This window comes from Podarcis erhardii, assembly GCF_964252035.2.
Source record: "Podarcis erhardii genome assembly, chromosome: 2".
Lineage (NCBI taxonomy): Eukaryota > Metazoa > Chordata > Lepidosauria > Squamata > Lacertidae > Podarcis > Podarcis erhardii.
In genome coordinates this window covers 117,396,658-117,415,932 of record NC_138498.1, presented here as the reverse complement: position 1 = coordinate 117,415,932, position 19,275 = coordinate 117,396,658, and the positions used below count along the sequence as shown (strand labels likewise).

The following is a 19,275-nucleotide window of genomic DNA, read 5'->3' as shown; positions in this document are numbered from 1 at the left end:
TAGGATTCGGCGCTCTCACCGCCGCGGCCCGGGTTCGATTCCTGGTCAGGGAATTCTTTTGCAAGATGGCAGGAGGGTCATTCCAGCCAAATCTTTTTTATGTCAACAGTACTGAACCTTTTCCAGGAACTCATGCTCTTGCCAAGACCTATTGCCAAAGGAGGGAGAGTACCCTACTCAGGAGCAAGAAAATACCCTTCTCCTCAAATTTGGGGGTTGTCCAAGTCAAAGACAAAAGGCAGCCCTTGCCGCCTAGCAGAGGATGGTTTCGATCCATCGACCTCTGGGTTATGGGCCCAGCACGCTCCCGCTGCGCCACTCTGCTGGATGGGGCATGAATGTGTGTTTGTCAGGGACCAGGGGTCAATTCTTTTTCATCAAGTGAGGCGAGGAATCTGAACTCAAAGGGCTGGCAGGGGCAGCCCCAGAGGTGCTGCAGCCAGAAGGAGATGTGGAGCAAGTGCCCCACCCCATCCATCAGGAGCATGGGGCACTGCCATTCTCTGAGCATCAAGGACTCCAAGCCAAAAGGATTTTTTTTGGCCAGGGGGCAGGAACAAAGTCCACAGCTAAGGCAGAGTTTCTGTAGTGTAGTGGTTATCACGTTCGCCTCACACGCGAAAGGTCCCTGGTTCGAAACCAGGCAGAAACATGGTGCTCCACTTTTAATAATTTTTTGAGTAAAATATAGAAGAAATAACATCTAAAGCAAACATCTAAAGCAAACAACTACCCCAAACAAAACATAGACTGGATAGCTACTCACAACTTGAGCATTACAATGGAAGCCATTTTAAAGTCTCACAATAAAATCAATAGCAAATTACGCACCTCATATGTTGTTTGCCCATAATGCTTGGGTATCCTATCTGGCCACAGAGATTTTTTAGGGTCGGGTAGAATATGACCCAGTTGTGGGATCACATAATTTATGACAGAGCACCATGTACCATCAAATGTACTTTTCAGTCTGACTCCCCTCAAATGTCTGTTCCACCCATAACTTCTCCAACTCAGACTCCCCCATAAAAAACTTTGTTCCACCAGCCCTCACAGTGCTCATTGCTTGGAAGAATGGAGGAACAGAGATCACCTTGCACATCCCTGGTGGTCTAGTGGTCAGGATTCGGCGCTCTCACCGCCGCGGCCCGGGTTCAATTCCCAGTCAGGGAATTCTTTTGTCAGATGGAAAGAGGGTCATTCCGGCTGAATTTCTGCTGAAGACCTTCCAGGAACTCAGACCCTGAAGCCTCGTTTATTTTGGTCCCGCAGTTGTGGTGCCTGTCATGGACTACCTCAGAAGGTGGCTGACTCCCTTTTGTTGCAGGTTTTTTGAAGCGAGGTTGGAGAGCCACCTGTCAAGGAGTTGGACTAGGGTATCCTTGGGTTTCCTTCCAACTCTATGATTCTGTGTTCCCATGGACATTCATCTTGATTTGTTTGTGGAGAGGTTAGACAGCATTGCTTCAAGCAAATTGCAATTCCACACATCTCAGGGCATTTTCTTCATGCTGTCTTTATTTGCAAAAGATGCAGCTTGGGGAAAGGGGCTTTTTGTGCAATAAATCCATTTCAACTACAATTGCTCACCCTGAATTTGGTATCCTGGCTAATTGGCCCTGCCTGTAGCCAAGAGAAGGTGCCATCCTCCTCTTTTTTGCCCCAAAAGAGCCAAATTGTGGGGGATGCCATCCAGACCTGACAATTTATCAGTGTTTATTTTGTCTGCTAGACCCAGAACATCATTCTTCCTGGAACTGGTTCCTCCTTGAACTTGAACTAGATCCTTTTCAAAATGAACTTTCCCAGCACCGAGCATAACAGGAGGCAGAGAAACAGCTCTGCCCAGGTCTCTGTGGCGCAATCGGTTAGCGCGTCTGGCTGTTAACCAGAAGGTTGGTGGTTCGAGCCCACCCAGGGACGGCTGAAGGAAATCTGCCTGCAATGAGGAGCCTGAGTGGTGAACTGCTAATCTGTTGCCCTCTGCACACATGAGGGATTAAGCCCCACCCTCAGTATCTCTAGGAGTTTAACACAATATCCAAGTAGCCCTTTTGTTGGGGTGTGCTGGTCTGCCTCTCTGAAAGTGATACCAAGGCCACACTCATTTTAAGAAAAGTAGGTTGGGGGGGGGTGTTATTGGGTTGTTACTTTTGTTTTGATTTTATGTATTCAATATCTTATGAGAACCGCCCTGAGACCTTCGGGTATAGGGTGGTATAGAAATAAAATAAATAAGAATAATAAATAAAAGGCAAAAAGCAGAGGAAGGAATGCACCAGCCACGATTCAAGCCAAGATCAGTAATGAGACCATTCCGGTCATCAGTCTTAACATCTAAAAGCGATGGCATGAAAGAACAAAGGATTGGGAGAGAGAAGGAAAGCAAACTGCCTCAAAAGTTCTGAGGGATGAAGTTTGTATAGTAACTAGCTCTAAACTGGCCGATGTGCCACTCCCAGCTAATTTCCTTCACCCAGGCAGAACCCACAGTGGGAGTATCCTGGGCCCATAACACAGAGCTCAAGAGACTGAAACCAACCAGCCACCCCTTGCGCTCCCCGCAGGGGCCAACACTGCCAGGCTTGGTGCCAGAAGAGGGAGGGGCTTTGGTGTCCTGTTCAGTTATTTCGCGGGGCCCTTCCCCCCTTCTTTTGTGAGGTGTACAAAGGAAAAGGAAAATACAACAACAGCAGAGGATGGTTTTGCTCTAGTGTGGTGAAGTGCTTGGCCACCACAGATTAGAGTATCAAATCAGGATCTGGGCCGACCACAGTTAAAATTCCTGACTGGACCATGAAACTCATGGGTTGACCAGGGCCAGTCACTGCCTCTCCCCCCACCCTATTAACTTTCAATGAGTGTGGCCTTGGTTTCCCTTCACTGGCAAAAACTCCCCATGGAAGAGGATGACCAAATGCTCCTTTTCAGCTTCCTAACAGAGTTGGAACTCTTCACAGCAAGTAAGGAAAACCTGCCATTTGGCAGGATGTCTGACTGGCAGAGCACCATTTCTTAGCAGTTTGATGTGGAGCTCGTCGCTTGAAAGAACCGAGGGACAGAGATCAGCTTGCACATCCCTGGTGGTCTAGTGGTCAGGATTCGGCGCTCTCACCGCCGCGGCCTGGGTTCGATTCCCGGTCAGGGAATTCTTTTGCAAGAAGGAAAAATGGTCATGTCAGATGAACTTCTGTTATACCACCAGTGTTGAACCCCTTCCAGGAACTCATACCCCTAAGGCCTCATTTATTTTGGTCCCACAGTTGCAGTGCCAGTCATGGACTACCTTGGAAGGTGGTCGATTCTCCTTTGTTGCAGGTTTTTTGAAGCTAGGTTGGAGGGCCACCTGTCAGGGGTTCTTTAGCTGTACTTCCTGCATTGAAGAGAATTGGGCTAGGTCAGTGTTGGCCAAACTTGGCCCTCCAGCTGTTTTGGGACTACAGTGCCCATCATCCCTGACCACTGGTCCTGTTACCTTGGGATGATGGGAGTTGTAGTCCCAAAACAGCTGGAGGGCCAAGTTTGGCCACCACTGTATGAGGAGATCCTTGGGGATCCTTTCTACGATTCAGTGTTTCTATGGACATTCACTTATCCTGATGCTGTCCTTATTTGCAAAAATAAAAATAAAAAAAATTCAGGTTGGGTTAAGGGACGTTTTGTCCAATAGATCCATTTCAACTACAATTACAGCAGTACCTCGGGTTACATACGCTTTAGGTTACCCAGAAATATTGCTTCAGGTTAAGAACTTTGCTTCAGGATGAGAACAGAAATCGTGCTCCGGTGGCGCGGCAGCAGCAGTGGGAGGCCCCATTAGCTAAAGTGGTGCTTCAGGTTAAGAACAGTTTCAGGTTAAGCACACACCTCCAGAATGAATTAAGTACTTACCCAAGGTACCACTGTACTTCCCTCCTTTGGTATCCTAGTAAATGGGCCCTGCCTATAGCCAAGAGAAGGTGCCATCCTCATCTCTTTTGCCCAAGAAGAGCCAAATGTGGGGGATGCCATCCAGACCTGACAATTTATCAGTGTTTATTTTGTCTGCTAGACCCAGAACATCATTCTTCCTGGAACTGGTTCCTCCTTGAACTTGAACTAGTTCCTTTTCAAAATGAACTTTCCCAGCACCGAGCATAACAGGAGGCAGAGAAACAGCTCTGCCCAGGTCTCTGTGGCGCAATCGGTTAGCGCGTCTGGCTGTTAACCAGAAGGTTGGTGGTTCGAGCCCACCCAGGGACGGCTGCTGGAAATCTGCCTGCAATGAGGAGCCAGAGTGGTGAATTGCTAATCTGTTGCCCTCTGCACACATGAGGGATTAAGCCCACCCTCAGTATCTCTAGGAGTTTAACACAATATCCAGGCAGCCCTTTTTGGGGGGTTCGATTTCCGGTCAAGGAATTCTTTTGTCAGATCAAAAGAGGGTCATTCCAGATAAATTTCTGCTGAACCCCTTCCAGGAACTCAGACCCTGAAGCCTCATTTATTTTGGTCCCACAGTTGCAATGCCAGTCATGGACTACCTTGGAAGGTGGTCGATTCTCTTTTGTTGCAGGTTTTTTGAAGCAAGGTTGGAGAGCCACCTGTCAGGGGTTCTTTAGCTGTACTTCCTGCATTGAAGAGAATTGTGCTAGGTCAGTGGTGGCCAAACTTGGCCCTCCAGCTGTTTTGGGACTCCAGTGCCCATCATCCCTGACCACTGTCCTGTTACCTAGGGATGATGGGCGTTGTAGTCCCAAAACAGCTGGAGGGCAAAGTTTGGCCACCACCGGACTAGGTGATCCTAGGGGATCCTTTCAACTCTATGATTCTATGTTTCTATGGACATTCATCTTGATTTGTTTGTGGAGAGCTTAGATGGCATGCTTCAAGCAAATGGCTATTCTACCCTTGTCGGGGCATTTTCCTTATTTGCAAAATAATAAAAATAAAAATAGAAAAATCCAGGTTGGGTTAAGGGGCTTTTTGTGCAATAGACCCATTTCAACTCCAATTGCTCACCCTGAATTTGGTATCCTGGCAAATTGGCCCTGCCTATAGCCAAGAGAAGATGCAATCCTCCTCTTTTTTGCCCAAGAAGAGTCAAATGTGGGGGGTGCCATCCAGACCTGACCATTTATTAGTGGTTATTTTGTCTGCTAGACATAGAACAGGCTTCCTCAACCTTGGCCCTCCAGATGTTTTGAGACTACAGTTCCCATCATCCCTGACCACTGGTCCTGCTAGCTAGGGATCATGGGGGGTGTAGGCCAAAAACTTCTGGAGGAGTTCACAGGGTTGTTCATGAAGATTAAATGTGGAGGAGGAAGATGCACACTATCTTGTCCTCCTCTTGGAAAGAAGGTGAATATTAAATGTAAGAAAAAACTAAATAAAAATTGCTTGGAATTTAGCAGTCTCACTGCTGTGGCCCCAGTCTAATTAATGCATGAATGGGTTATGACCATAGAGTAAGCTGTCCTGCCAGGCCTAGCTCACCCTTCAGTCTACCTGATGAACTCAGCATGTGAAGAGACTAAGCTGGTTGCTCCCCCTTAACTGCATGGCTCTCACAAGCCATTCTTGTGTTACTATACCCATAATTTAGGAACTTTTACCACTTTCTAAAACAGGTTTTGCTGCCTGTGTGACTTCTCAAACTGCTGCATTAGTGGCACCGAAGTTACCTCCCTGGGGCTTTAAATGCCAATAGCAACACCCTGAATTGGGCCCATAATCATTTGAAAGCCAGTGCTGATCTCTGAGATTGTTACCTGAGGGGGTGCTAACAAGAGAAGAGGCTTTTTTTGGTGTTGGACTCCCCACTTGTGAAATGGCCCCCCTCACCACCGCCAAGGTATGCTTGGCACCCTCTTTTTTGAAAGGTTTCAGGCATTTGGAGCTTATTTTAGCTGGGCGGGATCTGTAAGACTCACCTTTTGTCTCCGTATGTGGTTTTCTTTTTTTTTTTTTTTTTTGCTTTTACTGGTCATGTTTCTTTCAATTGGTTTTAATGTAAGTTGCTTTGGGTCACTTTTGTGAGGAAAGCAAATCATCATCATCATCACAATCTGGAAGCTATGAGGTCAGAAAGGGCTACCTTAAAAGGTCCGCCAGGATTCTCCTTCCCTGAGATGGGGATTATGGTCTGGTAGCTGACTGGTAGCTCAGTTTAAAATACCTACAACTTTGCTCAAAACAAAACAAATTCCTTCCAGTAGCACCTTAAAGACCAACTAAGTCAGTTCTTGGTATGAGCTTTCGTGTGCATGCACACTTCTTCAGATACAACTTTGCTAACCTATTTATAGGAGTCCCATCAAAATAAGTCTAAATCATTGATATTTAAAAGAAAAAAGGGGGGAAAAACTTTTAATAGAGTTTATATTTCCTTGGATACATATTTTAAATCTATTTAATCAGTATACTAATTGTTAAATTCCACTTTGACCGTTTTAATATTTATGTTAAAATTATGCTTAAATTCTGGTTTTACTATGCTGGCTGTTTAGCCGCAGTAAGAAGCATTCATTCGTAAGTGAACGCTTGAGATCTGGGAATCCCGTCCACGTACTGATTCTACCTTTCAACGAAGGACCAATGACTGAAGTTTGGCGCCCAGGTACCCGAATGAAAGGAAACGGAGCTTCTCCCTCTTAAGGCTGAGATGATGCTCTTAACGGGGGAAGGAATGGAACCTCGAGGGGCTCGTTAACCGCCGCTCCCCCCTCTCGGTGCTCCAAGGGTTAAAGGCAATGACGTCATGCCTCGTCTCCCTCCCCCGCCCAGGAATTCCGAAGTGGGAGGAGGCTTCCTTATCTCTTCGCGGGAAATCGGCCACGTGGGGTTCCTCAGCCGAGAGGAAGAGCCAAGGGGCAGCATTGGAGGTAACAGGGCGTGGGGGGGGGCATTTGGGTGAGGAGGAAGAGAGGAAGGAAAGGGCAACGCCTTTGCTTTTTTTGGTGTGTGTGTGTGGGGGGGGAGAACAGGGCGCCCACCCAGCTGCTTTCTCTTTTTTAATAAACATATCTATTTGGGTTTTTCAAATTAAAATTTTACAGTAACATGTCATCATACAAAGGTCCGTATAGTTCAAGCTATGGTTTTCCCAGTAGTGATGTATGGAAGTGAGAGCTGGACCATAAAGAAGGCTGATCGTGGAAGAATTGATGCTTTTGAATTATGGTGCTGGAGGAGACTCTTGAGAGTCCCATGGACTGCAAGAAGATCAAACCTCTCCATTCTGAAGAAAATCAGCCCTGAGTGCTCACTGGAGGGACAGATCGTGAAGCTGAGGATTCAATACTTTGGCCACCTCATGAGAAGAGAAGACTCCCTGGAAAAGATCCTGATGCTGGGAAAGATGGAGGGCACAAGGAGAAGGGGACGACAAAGGACGAGATGGTTGGACAGTGTTCTCGAAGCTACCAGCATGAGTTTGACCAAACTGTGGGAGGCAGTGGAAGACAGGAGTGCCTGGCAGGCTCTGGTCCATGGGGTCACGAAGAGTCGGACATGACTAAATGACTAAACAACAACAACATCAGCATATAATATAGAAACAAGATTCCACAGAATCTCCTGGTCTTTCCTCCTCCCCTTTGTGGGTCTTTCCTCCTCCCCTTTGTGGGTCCTATTGTTAGCCCTTTCCTCCTGCATCTTTTGTAATAATCCAAAACTTTTGCATCTCCGTTGTGTCCAAAATTCACCATTAAACTACAAGTGTTATTCCAATCCCACCACCCAGCTGCTTTCTCAATGCAAGACAAGGGCTGCTTTCCTTAATCCGGTTTCCTGGCTTCGCCTGCAGGATCCTCTTTGGCGCACCCCTTGGGCTCCAATTCAGTCGCTGTGAGGTTTTTGGGGAGGCGAGGGCGAAGCTTTGCTTCTTAGAGGAGGGGGGAGAACTTCTATGTCAGGGATAAAAAGAGGTTCTTTCCTCCAAGCAAGGAAGGCTCCGCTCTCTGCAATGCTGTACCTCCCCCCCCCCCTTTCCAAAGCCGGAGGAGAGCAGGTTGATCTACCAGGAGGTAAAGTAATCCAAACATATCTAGATGCAAAATAGAAAACAACTTTACATCGTGCACAGTAGTGTGGCGGTAACTTCAGAAGGGGTTATTTCATGATTGTCACAAACACAAACACACACCCTCCCCAGCCACACATCCCTGACCATAGCGGTCAACTTTTCCCTTTTCTTGCGAGGAATCCTATTCGGAATAAGGGAATTTCCCTTTAAAAAAGGGAAACGTTGACAGCTATGTCCCTGACCCAACCACAAAACTGGGCCTGTGGTTTTGTGATTGAGTCCGTTGACAGGTCTCTCCCTCTCTTCCCCCTCCCTCTGTTCCTTCACAGGGCTTACAAGCTGTTGACAGTGGAACAGAGACTACCTCATTTGAGGTTTTATGGCCATCTGTCATGGATGCTTCAGCTGAGATTTCTGCATTGCAGGGGGGTTGGACTTGATGACCCCGGGGTCCCTTTCCAACTCTACAATGATTCCAACTCTACAATGATTCTGTGGATGCTGCTTTTCAAAAGACAAGGATAAGAGCGCCTTTTTTCTTTTCGGCCACCCACTCGGTTCTCTAAGGGTTAAATGAGCTGAGCTTTGTTTCATAGAGCGGCAGGAAATGGTCTAATGGGGGGAGAAATAGAGGGGGCGCTTCCTTTTTGTCTTCCAACAAGAGAGAGGCTGGCAGACAGACTGAGCGGTTGCTCTGCGAGGTGGGTGCGCGTACAGGACGGGGAAACGCCGTTATTATTATTATTATTATTATTATTATTATTATTATTATTTAGACAACAACAATTATAATTGTTGTTATTTATTAATACCCCGCCTTTTCCCCTGACAGGTACTCAGCTGCAACACTGGAAGAGGGGTAGGAACCAAGAACTGAGGGGGTGGAGGGGAAGAGAGAGAGAAAGACCCTCACCCCAATTTCCTCTGGGAATTGCATGTAGGGCAGGCATCCCCAAACTCGTCCCTCCAGCTGTTTTGGGACTACAACGCCCATCACCCCTAGCTAACAGGACCAGGGTCAGGGATGCATAGCTGTCAACTTTCAGGTTTGAAAATAAGGGATCAGCAGCCTTGAAAATAAGGGATGAGCAGCCTCACCAGCCCCGGGGACAGTCCACGGGATATCTAACAATCCGGGATAGCAGCGGAATTTCCCGCAAAAAAAAGGGAAGGTTGACAGCTATGCAGGGATGATGGGAATTGTAGTCCCAAAACAGCTGGAGGGCCAAGTTTGGGGCTGCCTGATGTAGGGCTTCTGTCGGCAGGGTTTGTTTATTTAGTTTGCTGTTTCATTGCATTGGCACAGCTCCTTCCCTGCCCTTCCTCAAGGTGGCTTCCCTGGTTGTCTCTCTCCCCCAACTCCCCATTTCATCCGCATAACAACCCTGTGAGGTGGGTTAGGCGGCAAGAAGACGGCAGAAGGCCCAAGGTCAAGCCCAGCGGGGCCGAGCGGGGAATTCCAGCCATGGCCTCCCAGTCCCTAGTCCAACAGTGTCTAAGCACTTTGCCACCACTGGCTCTTGGAGGTGGACCAAAGAGGGTCTCCTCTGAACACCCAGTTGGGGTTCAAACCCCCTCCCCACCCAGGACATGGGGAGGGGGAGCTGCAGAAGAGAAAAGAGGCTCAGTCCTGGGGCGAGGGGAGAGCTCTGTTTAAAAGAGAGAGAGAAGGAAATGACCCCCCCCCCAACCTTAAGAACGCAAGTTTATCTGACTGCAAATTATTATTGTTCTTCTTGTTGATCTCAGTATTATATACCTTCACTTCACCCTGAGGTCCCAGGGTGGGTTACAACAACAAAAACCATTCAAAACAAAACCCTAGAAGTAACCTGGGTCCTGAAAATATACGGAAAGAAGATAATGTCCCAACCAGAGAAGAATGGCAGATTTAAGTTGATGGATTATGTGGAAGTGGCAAAAATGACCGGAAGAATCAGAAAGACCAAAATTCTAATAAAGAATGGGGAAAATTTATAATTTATCTTAAAAACCATTGCAAACTGTTAAAATTGTTAGTAGAATTGCAATAACACTTGTAGTTTAATGGTGAATTTTGGATTTAATGGAGATGTAAAAGATTGGGATTGTTATAAAAGATGCAAGAGGAAATGGCTAACGATAGGACCCACAAAGGGAAGGAGGGAAATCCAGGAGATTCTTTGGAATCTTGTTTTTATGGTATATATTGGATATGTGATTGTAAAACGGTAATTTTAGGCCAGATAATAGTTACTTAGAGGGCCCAATCAAAGAATCGGTGGTATACATAGAACAGCATAAAAGTTAACATCCTTCCACAATGGTTAATTGCTGTTTGTTTATAACTTTTTATGGTTTTTATTGAAAAGTTTTATGTTTTACTGATGTAAACCATTTTTATATATTGTTGGTTGTATAACGGTATATAAATATGTTTTATAAATAACCAAACAATACATAATTGTCAATAATTATGAAGCTGCATTTTAAATTGCATTTTAACCTGTATTTTTTTTCTTTTTTTCTTATTATGTTTTTACTGAAATTTTATTCAAGTTATCCACCCTGAGCCACAGCTGCTGCCTCACCAAAAGAGTGACTTGTAAAAGTGCAATTTCTGGACGTTGATGCTGTCAAGCAGGCGTGAAGGGGCAGGGAGATTCTGGGTCACAGTATAGTGATTCTCTGTTACCTGGTTTTATCTCCTTTTTAAAGACATCCAAGCTGGTGCCAGCTAGTACAACTTAAGACAGCAAATTCCACAAGTTAATGATGTATAGTACTGTATATGACAAAAACCCCTTTAAAGCTTGGGGTGTGTAAACAGCTCAAAAACAAAGTCCAGAGAATCTGTGCATCTATCATATCATGAGGGTTACTGGATCCCGGCTGAAATGGACAGCTAAAACATTTCTGAATAAGCAGGTATAAGAAATGGTATTTAGTGGTGAATATTGAAATACAAGAACTCAATGGAAATATAGAGTTCAGGAATATATTATTTCTGATTAGAGAATCTTTCCTTCTTTCTTTCAGTGGGTGGTGTACTTTGAGCCAGTGGCTGTGCATTTCACCAAGGTGGGTGAGATCGCCAAAATTCAGAGCAGAGATCTCTTCACAAGGAAGTCATGCCAGAAGACAATGAGAACATGGCATCTGTAGGTAAGAATGTCTTTTCCCCCTTGGATGGTATTGAAAATGAAGTTCTTAAATCACACCAGTGGGCAAGCGAGTGGTGACCAAACATGGCCCACAGAAGGCAGTGATTGCCACCAACCTAGATGGCTTTAAAAGAGGATTGAGCAAATTCATGGAGGAGAAGACTATCAATGGCCAGTAGCCATGATGGCTATGCTCTGCCTCCAAATTTGGAGGCGGCGGGTGGCGCTGTGGGTTAAACCACAGAGCCTAGGGCTTGCCGATCAGAAGGTTGGCGGTTCAAATCCCCGCGATGGGGTGAGCTCCCGTTGTTCGGTCCCTGCTCCTGCCAACCTAGCAGTTCAAAAGCACATCAAATTGCAAGTAGATAAATAGGTACCGCTCCAGCGGGAAGGTAAATGGCGTTTCCCTTTCACTGCTCTGGTTTGCCAGTATGCACACGAAAGCTCATACCTAGAACTAACTCAGTTGGTCTTTAAGGTGCTACTGGAAGGAATTTTTTTATTTTGTTTTGACCATGGCAGACCAACACGGCTACCTATCTGTAACTGGTTTGCCAGAAGCGGCTTAGTCCTGCTGGCCACAGGACCCGGAAGCTGTACACCGGCTCCCTCGGCCAGTAAAGCGAGATGAGCGCCGCAACCCCAGAGTCGGTCACGACTGGACCTAATGGTCAGGGGTCCCTTTACCTTTAGTGCTTATGAAAACCACTTCTGGAAACTGCAAGAGGAGAGGGTTCTCATTTGGTTACAGGTTCCCAACAGGCATCAGGTTGGCCACTGTGAGAACAGGACTCTGGACTAGATGGGCCACTGGCCTCATCCAGCAGGGCTCTTTCTATATCCTTGTGGCCCAGAGGCTAAAACCCTTTAATAAAGTTTTATTTTAAATGTATCAGCAGTGGACCAGTGAATGTAGCTCATGTTATGAAAAGACAATATTATGACAAATATTATGACAAATCTGAAGAATCATTAATTGTGCAGGCTGTTTATGTTAGCCTGTTGCAAGGATTTTAAAAGCTACCAGTGACCAACTCAAATAGGGTCCAAGAATTGACAGATGCAGCAATTGGAGAAAAAGAAAGTGAGGTTTATTGCTGAGCAATAATTGACCCAGTGGAATCCTTTCCAAAAGACTGGGCCTTGAGACCTATTGCCCAGGGGCTTTTATACCTGAGTACATACATCACAGATCATGACATAATGGGATACAATTGCGAACGGCAGCAAAATAAGCTAATAAGTGCATACAAGCCTTGCTCCTGACCGTACAAAGAGTTCTCTCCCAACTACTGCTTTTTAGTTTGAACACCAGTCCGACCTTTCCCCTAGATTTATTGCAAGAAATAGAAACTTAGGGCAAAGAGGAACTTGGGCTGTTGAGCTCCTACAGACCATCTGCTATAAGGGACATTCTGTGGTTTCCTGTTTCACTGTACAGACTTTGTCTGGACAAGGGGGGGAAATGTGCCAGCACATCAGATTTATCGCTTCCCTTGTTCGGTGAGATAGAGAGAGAACAAGGAGGTACTGGGACAAAGTTCATCTAAGACTTTGCAGATTTAAGCAATTTGCTAAACTAAGCAGAAGCTTTCACGATTCAAACATGGATTATAAAATCATTATAAAAATATCTGGTTATATATGAATATATTGAAAACTGATAACTGATTATATGGATAACTGATTATATGAAAAGCATAAGGGTAAAATTCCTCCAAGTTCTGCTTCAAGCCAGATTTAATATGTTTCCCTCGATGATAGTGAACGGAAGATATTTAGCTCTCCCAGAAACAGAGCGTCTCTGCAAATGTAGTAAACAGGAACCTGATATTTTGGAGCATATTTTCTTTTCTTGTGATTTTGGCATTTATGCCAGAAGACAATTATTAGAGGCCTTACAACTCAATAGGCTGATATCTACGCCACCAAGGGTTCAGGACCTGCCTTCGGACAGGAATGATCAAATTACTTTAATAGTGGCTGAATTTTTGAGTGCTGTCCATGTAGAAAGACTGCGTCATTATAAAGAGAATTAGTTGTTCTTAATTGATCGGGGATTCGGTAGTGCTGTACTGTATTGTTTATGCAAATTGATTTTCTCTGGAGTTAAAGATCTGACCGGGACAAACCTTGTTAAGTTGAGCTCATATTTTGCATAATTTGTATACGGTGTCTGTTTGATAATGTGTGGTTTGTTATTCCTAATAAAGGATAACTATTTGAGAGAGAAATCAAAAGTACATCATATGTAAATAAAACTTGGAGAATGTAAAATCTAAACAGCTTTTAAATAAGTAAGCCTAAAATGGTTATTGCATGACAGGATTCAAATAAGCAAGATTACACTTAAGTGAGTCTATGAGTGTGTGTTTTGTTCCAAGCAGAAGACCCAATCAAAATTGTAATGGTTATAAGGGGTTACTTGTGCGTAAGTTGCTGTTACTTTTGGCTAGATCGCCTGGCTAACCATGCCTCGGCTGACAGCCCTTCACTCCGTGGCCGTTCAGTCGCTTGCAGAATCCGTCAGTGGGCGTTTCTTGAACCTCTTCCAGCATAGAAGTTGTTTGACGCCAAGTCTCCGCCTACTTTCCCTGCGCGGGACTCTTCTGCGCAAGGAAGGAGTGGGCAGAGGCGTGCCCATGCTCTCTCCACTAGTCTCGGGCGAAGAGTCTTGGAGACCCCTCTCCGAATCCTCCATCTCCCTCCCTTCTCTACTGGTGTTGTGCTGAATTCCTTCCCCCCTGCTGGTCCCCTCTCCTGCATCGCTCGGGAGCCTTGCCTTCACCTCTCGCTCCAATGTCAGTTCCCTGACAAAAATTAATTCCAATTAGTGAAAGACTGACTATCCAGCTGCTCTCTCTCAAGGCAGAACTACACTGCTCAGGTTCCCTTCAGCATGCTGCAGGCAGAAACAAATGCAGTGCTGGCACTTTTTTCTGAGAGCAAATGGCAGAAAAGAACTGTTGACATGTGAGGGGAGAAAGCTGTCTCTTTGGAAAGGGAGAGAAGTAGCTCCCACATACATTGAGGAATGTAATGCCTTGATCATGCAGGCTCAGTGCAGTGTGGTGTTTCTGCTACAGAATATAGTATTTTTGACCTGTAATTGCCGCTTTGACATTTCCGTCTTTTTCCTTATTAGTTACTTTAGACATTCCTCACCTAATTTGCTAGTCATTCAGGCATTTCCCCTGTGGCTCTTTCCACTCAAAGGCCCTTTCAGACTTTTAAATATGGGACTTCCCAACTTGCTACTTGAGCCCTCTTCTCTGTGATTCTTCACTGGTGTGAGCTACATTTGGCAAACTGGGTGGTTCTGGGAGGAGTCACCAGCCCAGGCATCAGCATAACATTCAGGGACTCTTGAGGTCTTGTTGGAGCCCTGGACACATTCAGAATTATGAGAATGTGTTGTGAGCTTTAGTCACAAAAATGTCCCTGTGGGAGCGTGGCATAGCCTAAAATTGCTCTTTTGGCATGGCATAACACAAAATGTCTGCTGCGTCTAAAAGAGCAGAATAAGAGGTAGGATCATAGAACTGTGCTAATATAGAAAACTTTAATTAATTTATTTTTTAAAGGTTTGAACCTGATAAACAGAGCAGCCGGTTCCAGCAATCTCCTTTCCCAAACATTGCTAAGTCTCATCTGCTGTGTTGCCTGTTGCTGGTGAGGTGTTGTAGATTATAGCTAGAAAATAAATAAAACATAATTCGGAATTATTCCTGATGTCAAGTATTCCATGAATATACAGTCACACTCACATATAAACAGATGTCTTTATTGCTGGCTGGTAATCATACTCCTTCATTAGTTAGTTTGTTTATCCTATTCTTCAGCCAAAACAAAGACACTCAGAGTGGCCATACAGATGGCTAAAAGAAGTGAGTCAGTCCCTGCCTCAGATTTGCAATTTGAAAAGGCAAAAGGGAAATGGATTTGGAGGGAGGTAAAAATACGCAAATGAATGTCTAAATTCTTTTTTTTAAAAAAAATGGAACACAGAGCAGAACAGCTCTGCAGGGAGAAACCAGAGTAATTACTGGGAAACACTGTTATAGACAAGTGATTTATTTTCTGGACCAAAGTTCTTCTTCCATTCTGTTCTGTAACATCTTGTAGGTGATTGCCTCAGAACCTCAGTGCCTGGGAAACAGCTGAATAGCCGAATAACATTCACCCCCTTTCCTTTCTTCTTCCCAAGCAGGTGATGCGAAGGATAACAAGATTCATGAGGAGCCATCTTTGGATTCATTGAAAACTATCAAGCATGAAGTGGGGAAAAATACATTTGGAAACCAAAGGACATCAAAAAGGCAGGACAGAAAGCGGTCAAAGAATTGGAGGAAGAAATACTGTGCTTCTCCATGTTCAGATCACCCTCAACTTCCACCAGATACTGAAAGAGTGAAAAAGTGTCCAGTGTGCGGGAAAATGTTCAAAGACAAATCAACACTAAATAATCATCGCAGAACCCACACAGGGGAGAAACCCTATAAATGCATGCAATGTGGAAAGGGCTTCAGTGTGAGTGGTAACCTTACAATCCATCAAAGAACCCACACAGGAGAAAAACCATTTAAATGTATGGAATGTGGAAAAAGCTTCAGTGTCAGCTGTAACCTTACTAAACATCAAAGAACCCACACAGGAGAGAAACCGTATAAATGTACGGAGTGTGGAAAGTGCTTTAGTGATAGCGGAAGTCTCACTTCACATGAAAGGATCCACAGAGGGGAAAAACCTTATAAATGTATGGAATGTGGAAAAGGCTTTTGTGTGAGCAATAGCCTTATTGCACATCAAATAATCCACACTGGAGAGAAACCATATAAATGTATGGAGTGTGGAAAGTGCTTCAGCCAATGTGCAAACCTAAATACACATCAGAGAACCCACACAGGTGAGAAACCATATAAATGTAGGGAGTGTGGAAAGTGCTTCACCCAGAGCGTAAATCTAAAAACACATGAAAGAACTCACACAGGAGACAAACCATATAAATGCTTACTGTGTGGAAAGTGCTTCCATGGCAGTGGAAGCCTTACTAAACATAAAAAAATGCACACTATGGAGAAACCATATAAATGCATGGAATGTGGAAAAGGCTTCAGTGTGAGTGGTAGCCTTACTCTACATCAAAGAATCCACACTGGGGAGAAACCATATAAATGTATGGAGTGTGGAAAGTGCTTCAGCCAAAGTGCAAACCTTAAAACACACCAAACAACCCATACAGGAGAGAAACCTTATAAATGTGTGGAGTGTGGAAAGAGCTTCATTAACAGTGAAAAGCTTAGTTCACATCAAAGAACCCACACAGGGGAGAAGCCATTTAAATGCATGGAGTGTGGAAAATGTTTCAGCCAGAGTGCACATGTTAATACACATCAAAGAACTCACACAGGGGAGAAACCATATAAATGCTTAATGTGTGGGAAATGCTTCCATGATAGTGGAAACCTTACTAAACATCAAAGAACCCACACAGGGGAGAAACCTTATAAATGCATGATCTGTGGAAAGAGCTTTAGTGTGAGCAGCACCCTTACTTCACATCAGAGAACTCACACAGGAGAGAAACCATATAAATGCTTAGTGTGTGGGAAAAGCTTCAGTCAGAGTGGAAGTGTTACTACCCATCAAAGAACCCACACAAAGAAACAACTATATAAATGCATGGAGTTTGAACCAAGCTTCAATCTTGATTGAAAGCTTTCTTGGCAGCAAAAAATGTGAGAATAATATAAATGCCTAAGAGAGCCTTTCCCACCCTGGCTTCCCACAGAAGTTGTATTCCAACTCTAATATGACCCATGATCCATAAAGATCTTAGTATGGATCAAAAGAAATTGCATAAGAGAGACTATAAATCCCTGGGTAGTGGAAAGAGCACAGCAAAATGGTTATGAAATATTCAAAAAACACAGGGAAGAAATAATAACTGTATAAATTAAGAAAGATTTAGATAGCGTGGTTTCTTATTTTATGCAGGCAGGAGTGAAATTATTTAAATACATGCACTCTGAGAGCAGACTTGCTACGCAGGAAAGAACCCACACAAGGAGGAAGCCATATGGTATATGAAATGAATTTCACAGGGGACATCAATGAATCCACGTAAGGAAGAAACATCTGGAATGTGTGTGATGCAGAATCAACACAAATTTTAGACGTCAGAGAACCTACACAGATGAGAACCCACTGGCATGCTTATTTGACAAATTCTTTGATATCTTAGGATTTATTAAGATTATGCTTTTCTCTGTTTCCTGCAAATACAGTAGGTATTCCTCACTCATGCTTCTGGGGATTATCCCTTCCATCAGTGTGCCTACACTAGAATTTCCTCTTTGGATTACAGTTTTTATTTGTGCAGTAAGAAAGGTTGTCTATTGGGAACACACATTGCATGGTAAATGTCTTTGGAAAATGTCCCCTACACCCACATCCAAGGTTAATGGGGTGGATTAGAAAGAGAGGATGTGAAGAGTAGGAAATAATCAGTTGGTTGTAAAGTTGGACAGTGTAGATTAAATTAGCAGAAGATTTGAGTGGGCAGATTTGAGAAAGGAAGCAGTGAGACTAATAATGCGTTGCAGTAATTAATGGGGGAAGGAAATGTGTGACCAGTCTGTATTTGAGAGAGGGGACCAAGTGTATAAAAGCTCCAGTTATTAGATAGTGTAGAAGTAGTCAAAATATATATGGTGGCTGATTTTCCATCTTCCCTAGTTTTCTTATACTTGATCTATTTATTAGGTGCATTTCTGAGACCCACTGCACACTTTCCAACACTGGTTGAGATTCACTTAATCAATCCCATTAGCAGAAATCATGTGTAATGGGGGTGGTCCCACCCAAGCCCCCAAAATTGGCTGAAGCGGCAGTTCAGGAAAAAACCCAAAGTAGAGCATAGGGGGAGGGGGGGTGTTGCAACCAGCTTGCTGGAATGCTTCTGCAGATGAAACATTTGTAATGGTGCGTCACGGAACTCCATCCTTTGCAAATTGCATTTCCTGTCGAAGTTACTTTAGAGATTAGAGGTTGTTGGTGATTTGTGTTTGGTCCATTTTTAATGTAGCGGTTGAGATGTAATCAAGAAAATAGGATCAGTTGCACCTGAAAACTTCACTACTAACGTTTATGCTTTAAATACACAATAAATGATTCAAGTGGTGAATTGTGAAAGTTTGAAAGTGTATTCTTTTGAAAACAAGATCAGTGTGGTAATGAACAGCCAGAGTCTTGAGAAATTTCAGAAGCTAACCTAATTTCTCAACACTGGCCTTTCTGATTTCAGGTTGCCATCGCTTTATTCTTCTGTGTAAATGCTGACCTGTGGAATGCAGAGTGGTAATGGTGGCAGATGAGCAATTGGAAGATGAGCAAGGGAACAAACCTTTGATGATGCCGCTGACATTACTAGGTCCTGAAATAATGATGCCTTGAGTGATCACAAAGCTACTTTAATAAAAGGTCTTTCCTTTCTGATGAAGGGACGCGGGTGGCGCTGTGGTCTAAACCACTGAGCCTAGGGCTTGCCAATCAGAAGGTCGGAGGTTCAAATCCCCGCGACGGGGTGAGCTCCTGTTGCTCGGTCCCAGCTCCTGCCAACCTAGCAGTTCGAAAGCACGTCAGAGTGCAAGTAGATAAATAGGTAAATTTATCTGGCAGGAAGGTAAATGGCTGAGTTTTGTCATCTGGGCAGCCCAGGACCTCCATACGCACTGCCCAGGCTTGCTCGCTGGCTTGGTGCTCCTAGTGCAGCAGTTTGGCTTCACCTCCAGAGGCACACTCCATTGTCTCTCAAGACGGATGGATGCCAACAACAGATTATTAGTTTTTAAAAGTACTTATCTGAGGTGGTACATGACACCAGTCAAGCTTGCAAAAATATATCATTTGCCCAATAACAAGTGTTGGAAATGTAAAGAAAATGAAGGTACATTCTTTCACCTTTGGTGGACGTGCCCAAGGATTAAGGCTTTCTGGGAGATGATCTATAATGAATTGAAAAAAGTATTTAAGTATACCTTCTTGAAGAAACCAGAGGCCTTTCTCCTGGGCATGGTCGACCAATTGGTGCCAAAGAAGGATAGAACTTTCTTTATGTATGCC

At 44.4% G+C, this 19,275-nt stretch overlaps 1 protein-coding gene across 5 annotated transcripts; it reads left to right on the top strand.

Moving 5' to 3' along the window:
- Positions 1 to 5,501: 5,501 nt before the first annotated feature.
- Positions 5,502 to 18,345, top strand: LOC309336865 (uncharacterized protein). 5 transcript variants are annotated; one of them, XM_081853311.1, is made up of 4 exons: positions 8,623 to 8,709; positions 8,841 to 8,867; positions 11,027 to 11,152; positions 15,362 to 18,345. In XM_081853311.1, the coding sequence occupies exons 3-4, from the start codon at positions 11,119 to 11,121 to the stop codon at positions 16,864 to 16,866; spliced, it is 1,539 nt and encodes a 512-aa protein (XP_081709437.1). In that variant the 5' UTR covers positions 8,623 to 8,709; positions 8,841 to 8,867; positions 11,027 to 11,118; the 3' UTR covers positions 16,867 to 18,345. The 5 variants fall into 5 exon arrangements, with proteins under 5 accessions (XP_081709436.1, XP_081709438.1, XP_081709434.1 ...); XM_081853309.1 differs by having other exon boundaries at positions 15,359 to 18,345; XM_081853310.1 differs by lacking the exons at positions 8,623 to 8,709; positions 8,841 to 8,867 and adding an exon at positions 5,502 to 5,836 and having other exon boundaries at positions 15,359 to 18,345.
- The last annotated feature ends 930 nt before the right edge of the window (positions 18,346 to 19,275 follow it).

Bases quoted from the DNA above. Each gene is read 5' to 3' on its own strand.
- LOC309336865 (XM_081853310.1), top strand. From the start codon at position 11,119: ATGCCAGAAGACAATGAGAACATGGCATCTGTAG. The intron at 11,153-15,358 runs GTAAGAATGTCT...CTTCTTCCCAAG, and splicing joins TGAGAACATGGCATCTGTAG to CAGGTGATGCGAAGGATAAC.